Below are 10901 nucleotides of genomic sequence, written 5' to 3' on the forward strand. Positions count from 1 at the left end.
AAATAAACACCCTGTAAGCCCAATGAATTTGAAGTTTAAAAAACAAAACACCTCAGTTGGCAAGGGTCTCTAATATGAAAGGTTTATGGTAAATAAAACAATTTTCCCATGAAAAACAATTTGTTGTTTTCCCCCTGGGGCGGGGGTCTACCCAAGGAACATTAAAACAATATAGACTTACTCAGTTCTTTGCAAAACAACTTATCTTCTCAAGGATATATTATAAAACAATTTATATTCCCGAGGGTTTATTTAAAACAATTCATGTCCCTTTAATAATATTAAAACAAATGCTTCACAGGGTTTGCTGTAAAACAAATTATGTCACTAGGGGTTAATTATTTTAAAACAGCCTATGGTCCCATTGGTTTGCTGTCTAACAACTCAGATTATATCCTCAAGGGTCTGGTTTAAAACAAGTTATGTTCCCAAGGTTTTGTTCTTAAACAACTTCTGTGTTCCTATGGGGTAAATATATTAAACACTTATGTCCCCAAGGGTCTCTAATAAAAGCCCCTCATGAAGGTTCATTATATAATAATGCATATCCCCAATGGTTTGGGATTAAAAAAAATAGGGAGATGTGTGAATGAATAATGGTGGGTGGCCATGTTAGGATTTATCGTTGAATGTCAGGGTATTTTGTCATTTCTGATGGGGATTTGTTAAACAGGGTTGCAGACAGAGCCTTATTTTTTCGAAGTCCTTGTTGGAAGCTGAAAAAAAAGAGAAAAAAGTTAAGAAGTCCTCCATTGAAAAAACTGTTTTCAAGTGAAGAAAACTCCAAACTACCCCATGGTACTCCATGGTACCCCATGGTACACTATATCATAATCTAACATGGGGTATTATAATCACAGCAGAGTGTATTGTGCTACAGCATACAATAGCATACCATGCCATACCATACCATACTGCATGATATCATGTCATATCATTATATATCACACCATGGGCCATGCCATAAACATACCTCACTAAAGAATACATCAGCAGAACCTTGTACAAATACCGTTTCACCTACATACACTCACATATACTCTCACACAAGTTTCAGAAAATAGATCTTTGTTACTTTCATCAATAAATAATCAGGCCCTTTGACTAACTCATTGTGCTGTAAATGGTCGAGTATTCCACAGCTATATATATATATATATATATATATATATATATATAGGTATTCTGAATGTAATCTTCTGACAGGATCAATGACACAGAGTGTCACAAATTTAACCCTTTCAATTGCAAGTAGAGTCCATCCAGAGGGCTTCCCCACTGTTTCCTTCCTGTTTCGCTCACAACAGTTGGGTATGACCAGAGACATACACACATAAGTTTACAGTAAAAATATTTCTTTACCTTCACCCGTTTAATACAATAAATGAGTTAATTGCATTGTAATTAAAAGCATTTATGTATTAAGAATCTGGGTACTTTACCAACAGTATATTGGATAAATGCTATCCCACACTGGGTTACACCCATAACCCCTATCTTACTTTATATATATGCTACATATATAACACATACACTTGCACACACACACATACATATATATGCATGTGTATATATACAGAGTGGGCTACAGTGAAATGCAGGCCTTCAAACTGAAATGAGCAATTTGCACCAAATGCTGAGGTCTGTTGTCAAAGCACGTGATATTATTGCACAACAATGTGCACCCACATACGGCCACACACACTGCTGAAACCATTGGAAAATGGAGTTTCAAGTTGCTGGAACACCCTGAGGGCAATCCAGACTGCAACCCTTCTGACCATCACCTCTTTGGGCCACTCAAACATCCTTTACAAGATTGTTATTTTGCTGTGGATGAAGAAGTGTAAGAAGCAGTGCATAGATAGCAGCACAACACTCAGCCATAACCCTTTTCCCCTGATGGAATCTGCCAGCTTGGGAATTGCTGGAAGAACTGCACCGGAAAACCAAAAGACGATGTTGCAGAAGGATGGAATTGGTTCTTTGCCTGTTTTTGTTTTAATAAAATACAGAAACTGATGTGTGTACAATGTTTGATATACCCAGGTGTATGCATACGTGTATGTATATGATATATATATCTACATATCTGTGTGTATACATATATACATACACACATATACAATTGCATATGTCTCTCTTTGTGTATGGGTAATTGTAATTTAATACTAATTTAATACAGAAATATATTGAGGTATGAAGCATGATCAGTTGACAACCATGTCATATACAGATGGACATGTTTGTGGCTGTCCATTGTATCTTCTAATGGGTATCCTTTGATGAGCAACACCAATGGAGTCACACGAGTGACTGGAGAAAGCTGACTGCTACCCTCTACTGGGTACCCTCTACTGGGTACCCTCTACTGAGAGAAAACTCTAGAAGTAACAATATTTCATTGTCACAGACATGTGTGTGTATGTGTGTGTGCGTGTGTGTGTGATACCCAATGGCCACAACAACAACCAACACTACTGAGATCCAACACCCTTGATCCACACTGCAGGAGGACACATCTATATAAGGAAGCTTCATTGGAATATAAAGGGTAGATGTCCCCCTTACCCCCAGTGTCACTATGATCCCTGTAAAGGAGCTAGACCCAGTGACAAGGTTGACACAAGACAACTGCTACCCCTCCACCCAGCTTCAAGACTGCAAATCCAGTCTTTTAGAAAAGAAAGCTGATGCTCACAGCTTGTTTCTCCATCAGAGGGTTATCCTTTCACCCTTTCGTCCTAGACCCACCCACAAAGCAACAGGGCAGTGCACATAGCTTGCTCCCTTTTTACCCCTCACCTAGATAAATGTTCTGACAACAATGAGATGACCATCACCTCCAAAAGTAATGCAACTCTACACTTGCTCACCATCACAAATCTTTTGCTAGATCAATGCTGACCCTAGACTGGAATCGCTTATCCTTTTGAAGGGCCCCGCCTTGTTTTTTTGCTCTATTGGGTTTGTTTCTAGTAATTCCCTTCACCCAGCCACTCTGGCAGCTGGGTGATTGGGACAGGGTGGAGGAAGTGCCAGTTTGGTTGCTGACCACCCCTCATCATCTGACTCAAATTGTTAACGACAGTAGCACTCAGAACAACCTCTCATACACACACACACATGCATTCATACACGCAAACGCACTTACACACACAATCATACATGCTTGCACACAAGATCGCCAGTGAGGTTGATGTGATATATATTTAGTGTATGTTAAAAATATCCTGGGGTAGGAAGGGACTTCCAAAAAAGTCTTAGTAACGGGCAGAAAGGATTGGTTCATTATTTAATTTGGGATGTGAGTGGTGCAGACAATGAATTAAGAGCAGGACTGTCAAGGAGATGGGGACGAGCAAAGAGGGGAGACAGGTGAGGACGTTTGGTAGCAAGAGTTGTTTAAAGGCGGATTATCCCTGACTGAGCCAAACTTTGGATAAAAGACTTCCAGTTGTGGTTGTTCCTGCTCTTTTCTAGCTACTTAGCATATCTCCAACTACATTGGCCAGTGTGTCACTTCCCTTTGTCGACAGGAGAGAGAGTAATCAGAGAATAATACTAATTGATCCAACAGCTGCTATGTGGAGGTTGTAGAGGCTCCTACATGCCCTGATTTCTGTCGGTAGTCAAAGTCACAGCACCATCCTATATAGGTTACTAGCATGGCATTGTGGGTCTTAGTTGAGTTTGTAAAGGATCAGAAAGTGGCCAGCAAATGGCTAGTAAATGACCAGTAGGTGGTCACTAAATGGTCAATCAGTGGTTAATAGGTAGCCAAGTAAGTGACCAGTAGTTGTTCAATATCTGAAGCAATTTCTGACACTGAAGAAGCAACCTGTTCTCTGGGATGTGCATCAATTCATTGATGATGGATGAACTCCACAACTTTGATTGGCTTTCATGTTTGCAGATGTCTAATGAGATCAATTCTGGCCCAGACATAATGATCACATGTGACTGATGGTTTCATTTGAGGTTTTGGTTAATTAGACTCTGTGAAATACACATTTACTTTCTGCTGCCTGAAGGCATGTCTCTTGTGAAGATTTTACATCTTTACAATTGATTAGGGATGCACAATAGGGGACCATTGTGATCAAGCAGTTCTTAGGATTTTGTCTTTCACTGTTGCAAAAGCCTATCCTTCTTCTGTGTTTCTTCTGGCCATAACTCGCCTTCCTCTTCTCTGCATCGAGTTCTTCACAATGGAATTATTTTGCTGTGACATATTGTGCATCCAGATGACGTCGTTAGTCCAACTAAGCTGGTTCTTTGGCAACAAAGTATTGACGAATTCCAGCTATGGGAGGAGCACTTCTATGCTTGGAACCTTGCCCAGCCATTGATTGTGGAATTGTGTGTGGAGACATAGAATAGAACTGTAGTATTTGAGGATACAGATGGTAGTTTGTGTCAGCAGAAAGTAAGAGAAATTAGTGAAACTTTGGAAGAGATTGAATGGCAAGAAGAAGGAAAGAAATGCAAACTACTGGGGAGTGAGGGGAGCGATGTTTTTTTTTTGTTTTGTTTTTTTCAGGGAGAAAATAAATATCAAGTAGTGATGAAATATATACATATATACTGGAAGAGGTTATTGTTTGGGATGTGTTTCTGCTAATGTTATAAGGGGGTAACAGCCATAAGGAAATATAAAAGAATCACAAGGACTAGCATTGGTAGTGACATTAAAGATTTTATTTCAGTTATTTTTCAGTCAAGACAAGGGAGGGGTTTGTGTGACTGTTTCTAAATATGGGTTTCAGTCTTTGTTCTGCTGTAGAAAAAAATGTGGTCCAGAAGATATTAGATACTTTTGAGTTTGATAACATTTGTAATAGATATTTCTGAGTGTGATAACATGTATATTACATACTGATTTCTACTATAGGCACAAGGCTTGACATTTTAATGGGGAGGGTGGATTAAATGAAGACCATTACATGACTGGTATTTTATAAATCAAGCTGCTGGGAAGGAGGAATGTCCAAATAGACCTCAGCAGGATTTGAACTTGGAACATAAGGGGCCAAAACAAAATACCACAGAGCACTTTATTTGATGTTCTAACAATTTCAGCCAAGCCATTCTAATGCTAAGGAATAGCAAAGAAATAAAGTTGTGTTATGTGAGGGACAACTTGATATTTCTAGGGGACAAACTGTGACAAAGCGTTGACTATTGGCTGGGTCAGGCTACAGCAGCCACTTCTAGTGGACGACAAAGGTGGTAGTTTCAGAACAAGGAATAAAAATTGGAAGGAATTAGGTAAGAAGGGACTAAATCTAACATCTTGTAGATAAATATTTGATAAATTTCAGCTGGGTGTTGGTATGGATGAGGAGCAGCACATGGCTAAGGGGTCAGAAACTGGGATTAAGTTTACTTGGAAGGAAACGGGAATGATAATGTTTGCTAATGTTATATATTATGGGATAGTTGGGGGACTAAACACTATGCCAGGGACAGAGTGGGACTAAGGAGTCATTTCTCTGGAAGAACATTGGTGGAGTAAGGGGAAATGGTCAATGTGAGGGTGTTACTATGAGGAGTTTCACAACAATGTGTATTAATTAGGCAGGGAGATGATGGAAAATAATGAGTGATGTGATTAATGATTGATCAACTTTAACGATAACAAGAAATGAGGAAAGTATGAAGACAGTTTGACTGACATACAATAATATTCCTTTCACTGGTGAAGAAGTTTCACACCATAACAATGGGGTTTTAAGTTCAGTCCCACTGAGGGGCACCTTAAACAAGTATCTTCTTTCATAGCCTTGCATCAACCAAAATCTTGTGTGGAATTTGGTCAGTGAAAACTGTGTAGAAGCCAACCAAGAGAATTATTCCTTTTCTTGGGTGGTTAATACCCCGCCCGGTGGCCTTCTAGCAGAGTGTGTGCCAGCATTTGGGTCGGGTGTCCAGTTTGAGGTAAGTTCCTATCCACCCTTGCCCATCATGCTCTGAGGCCATACATATGCTCTCGGGCAGTTCCTGCCTTCTCTATCTAAACCAAATAATAATAATAATAACAACAGCTTGTTCCAGAAGGTGTTTGTAGAACTGATTAGTACAAAGCAGGTACCAACTGGTGGGGGTGGGGTGGGGCAAATACTGGACCCAAATCACAAGATTAAACAATAAAGGTATTTAAAGCGGGAAAATAATAGTGGACGGCAGAAGTGGGTTCAATATCACAGAAAGTCGGTTATATTACTGTATGTTGATGGGAATATTATATATTTGGTGGAACATTTATAGAAATTAGGAATTAAAAACATTCAGCATAGAAGTGACCTTTGACCTGGTCCTTTAACAATGTAAAACAACAAGAATACTTGATGTTGATGAAGGGTCATTGGATGGGAAGCAGTTACAATCAGGAGGACAAAGGTCAACAAGAGTCAGTATGGAATTTAATAGAGGGACAATTAATTGCCCCCTTTTTCTTCATCCTAATACTGACCACAACCACATGGAGGTTCAGAATATAATGCAGAGGGGTGATTAAGGGGGCAGCATTTCTAGCTAGATTCAGTTCATTGTTGTAGGGGACACAACTACTTTGGGATTCAGGGTTGGAAGACAAGGAGAACTTCTGAACGCTGATGGAATTGGTTATGCAGAAGGTGCAACGGGACAAATAGAAAGAGTGCATCAGATGCACAAACAGAAAATACCAGCAACAATGATGCACTTTTGAACCATAGAGTTAGGTCAAAGATGAAAGCCAAATGGCAAGACACATTTACAAATGCGGGTTCTAATAGAAGAATCAACAAAAGAAGTAAATGAAGATGATGATGACGATGACAATGGCGATGCAATGACTGTGTTAATGATGTTAATGATGATAATGATAATTGCAATAATGATGGTGATGATGATGACAATGATAATAGTGATAATGATGATGATGATGATGGAGATGATGGGGTTCTTAACTGGTCACATAGTATGAGGTAATCGTACACAACTGCAGAGTGTCCTCCTCCACTCACTCCAATGTTTGTTATTAGAGTAGGACAGTGGAGTGTGCACTTACACTCCACTCCAATTTTGGATACTTCTATAAAGCTTATGGAGTATGTACTTCCACTCAAATGTTTGTTCTTTGCTTGGGACCCAAAAGTGAAAAAGCAGCAAGTGGAGCTATTATTGTTGTTTGGCCCCAGGTCAGCACTGATTAAACTTATTTACAAAGACATTCCAACCACGACCATTTCCTGTGGCTGCTGCTTTAATACATTTACATTTGATTTGATAGAAAGAAGGCTGCTATTCCTATCGTGTCCATTGACTATATTGGAGCTCCCTGACTGATTTGTTGCTAATCACCATTGGTCAGCTCTGGTCAAGCAGAACCATATTACTAGGGACCACTAAAGGAACTCTTATGATTCCACTTTAACAAGGGGCCATGGACAGACACAATTTGTGTTGACCACAGATTGTAGTGTGTGTGTGTGTGTGTGTGTGTCTGTGTGTGTGTGTACAAATATACATATGTATGTATTATGTATGTATGTATGTATGTATGTATGGAGCAATCAGCTGTAACGATGTGATGTCATAGGAGCTGAGGTTGCCATTCATGAGATAAATGGTATAAAAAAAAAAGCAAAACCAAGAGTATGGCAATGACAGTTGACATAAAAGAGTATCCAGAGTTTGGTAGCAAGTTAGTTGTATGAATTGAAATGTTTTGTGTTTTTTTTTTCTCTTTTTCTTTAAAAAAATGTTTGTAATTAAAAATGTCAGCAGATAACTACAATTAGAAACAGAATAAGGAACAACAACAGCAGTTTTTTTTTTCTCCCACGTGGTATTGACCCCGAACCTTTTGGATCACTACTGCCCAATTTAAAAAACCCATCACACTAAACCTACAAGTGGTTCAGTTGGTGTTATATATTTATAAAATAAACATTAATTAGCTAATTAAAAATAATTATTTAATAAGGAAAAGACCATATTAATTAAAAGACTGACAGTTATTTCAGCAAGCAGGGTACATAACTCAGACAAGTTTCAGTCTTATTAGACCTTATAATGTAGTCATTAGTATATCACATAAAAATTTAACATTAGTTCCTCCCTTTTATACTCTGTCAAGGCTTGACAATACCTTTCATCTAACAAGTGATTAATAAAATATATACCAGTCATATACTGAGAGAAACACACCAACAATACCATCATCCCACCCCCACCAAAATTTGCATCCTTTTTATAAAATGTTAAAATTGATATTATTATTATTATTATTATTGAGAGAGCAGTGCATGCCATCAAAAGGACACGGCTGTACAAATATATGAAGCCCAGTATACCCATCATAACTACCCGTCTTATAGTACACCAAGCACATGCATCACAACCATATGTGTGTGGCATAATGACCTCATATCAAGATAAACAGCGCATGACTTTGCAGTGGGGGGAGGGCTCTCTTAGAATTTTCTTCAGGTTGAGTTCAAAAGTTCTCACTCAAAAGGTCCCTGAATAAGGGTTATTTTGAATAAAACACCCATGTTTCCAGAGGTGAATTATTCAAACCCCAAAGAATTCCTCTCAACACATGGCTATGATGCTCCCCCACTACTTCTGCTTGAGATCAGAGATGCACATATCATCAGCCACTAGGGGACATGCTCAACTGGTTAAGGTCAAACAACTGACAAGAAATTCTGTGGTGTTGAGCAGAATATTTGCTGTAGCCCATCTTTTATACCAAGACAAAACAATGTACATGATAATACTTCCAATCAGTTAAGGATGAGAGCCATTGCCTGGTTCTGCATCACAGCATTTCTTCTTCTTATTATTATCATTGTATTGCAGGGAGGGTATTTAGTCACATCGCTACAATACTCTGAGATCAATTTCCACCATGTCTGATTCCCTTTCTGCCCTTCCAGCTTCAAGAATATAGAACTCAATTGAATTCTGGGATTGATTCAATTAACTGATTCCCTCACAGCCAACCAACTCATGTCAGTACATTAAGAATCGTTATTCATCCAAATATTTTTGTATCAGTGAAGATTTGGTGGTTGTAATTGTCCAACATTACATTCTTTGTATAAATATTTCTTAATTCCCTCCGTCACCAATTTTTTTTTTTACTTTCGGTTTTGTTTTCAAATAGTTCATAGCGAGGAAAATAAAATAAGATGGAATTTTTAAAGAATTTTTACTATTCCCAGAAGATAAGAGATATTGCAAGGATAAGGAGTCAACCAACTGTTTCAAGCAACAAAATTAAATTTTATGTACACACACATATATGCATGCACATATGCGCACACACACACACACACACACATATATATATATGAACTTTGATGATGTGAAGATCTAATTAATACTTCAAGCTAGAATTATATAATTCATCTTTCTATTTTACACTGACACCTATGTACAAATGATCCACAACCTGGTTTCCTTAACCTGGAACTACAAAGGCACAAGTTTAAGACCATAGACGACATATCTATAACTGAATAAAGTATCTCTATAGTAACATATATTGTTAGGGGGGAATCAATTAAAGACATCAGCAGCAAATGAACCCACCTTTGAATTGCTTTTATGTCTAATCTCATCCCCGCCCCACCCCCTCTTGACTAATCTCCCTGTAACACATTGACTTGTAACAAAAGTATAAGACCCGCAATTTTTGTTATTGTGTCAGCAATTGGTAATTAAATTTAACCCCCAATATATATCTGGTATTTATTCATTGTAGTGATGTTGGAACAGTAAAAAAAGGTATGTCAAGCATGATGTTAAGATATTAACCAAGAAACGAGGTTGTTGTTGTTGATGTTGTTTGTGTTGTTGTTGTCATTGTTGCCTTTATTGTTGTTGTTTCAATTGTTGCTGTTGTTGTTGTTGTTCAGGTATTTAATAGATGAATATCACCCAGTTCTTTGTTGTATTGAAGTGTCTTCTGAAACTGTCCAGTTTTTTTTTTTGTTATGTTTTTTTATCACCAACAGACCAGGTCAGGTTGAGATAGAGTCTTTTTTCAGTAGTAGTAATGGTAGTATTAGTATTAGTAGTAGTAGTTGTTGTTGTTGGTGTTGTTGTTGATATTGTCGTTAAGTAACCTCGGTTAGTTTCGGTCAAACTGACCGATGGAAGGGAAGTAGGAACCTACTATGGAACGTCTTGGAAAGTTGGTCACTTGTATTCCACGGTTTTACCATCAACGGGCAGGGATAGGTTGCTGCCGAGTCTAGCTTGTGGTAGATGGTTGTTGTTGTGGTTGAAGTTGGGTAGCCCCGGTCAGCCCTGCTCAAGTAGACCTGTGGTGGGTAAAACACTGGAGTAAGTCTGACCTACCTCATCACAGATGCCCTACCCATAATATATACATGCTCCACACACACACACACATACACCAACACTGCATTCATCATCATCATCACCACTACCACCATCACCAGCACCACCACCACCATCACCATCATCATCATTGCCATTTCTGGTTTCCCAAATGAAATCGAGTGGATCTGTTCCACACAGTATATTGTATGCAATAGTTGTAGAAAGTCCCACCGCCATCTTCTAGAAACAAGCACTCTCTCTTCTCCCTTTCTTTCTCCAGTCCTTATGTGTAATTGAAGTCTTCGCACAGGTGGAACATTGCTCACAAAGGTGCAAAATGGTTCACACCAGAGAAAAATTGCTCACGCAGGTGCAACATTGTTTACAGAGGTGCCACATTGCTCATACAGGTGGAAAATTACTCATACAGGTGCAACATTGTTCACACAGGTGGACCATTGCTCACATAGGTGCAACATTGCTCACACAGTGCACAGGTGCAACATTGCTCAAACAGGTGGGACAGACCACACAAAGGTGTAACATTCATTGTGCAT

At 38.7% G+C, this 10901-nt stretch overlaps 1 protein-coding gene across 7 annotated transcripts in view; it reads right to left on the bottom strand.

Moving 5' to 3' along the window:
• The window catches only part of LOC115218762 (putative protocadherin beta-18), a 186827-nt gene that overhangs the window by 76246 nt on the left and 99680 nt on the right, over positions 1 to 10901 (bottom strand). For 2 of the 7 annotated variants that reach the window (XM_036509070.1, XM_029788684.2), the window contains exon 3: positions 8828 to 10322. The exons of 4 other annotated variants lie outside the window; for them this stretch is intronic. In XM_036509070.1, the coding sequence (XP_036364963.1) occupies positions 10140 to 10322 (183 nt within the window). In that variant the 3' untranslated portion in view covers positions 8828 to 10139. Of the gene's footprint in view, positions 717 to 8827; positions 10323 to 10901 lie in introns of those variants that run through there. One more of the 7 variants, XM_036509072.1, reaches the window with a different exon arrangement.

This window comes from Octopus sinensis, linkage group LG14 (assembly GCF_006345805.1).
Source record: "Octopus sinensis linkage group LG14, ASM634580v1, whole genome shotgun sequence".
In the NCBI taxonomy this organism is placed as follows: Eukaryota; Metazoa; Mollusca; class Cephalopoda; order Octopoda; family Octopodidae; genus Octopus; species Octopus sinensis.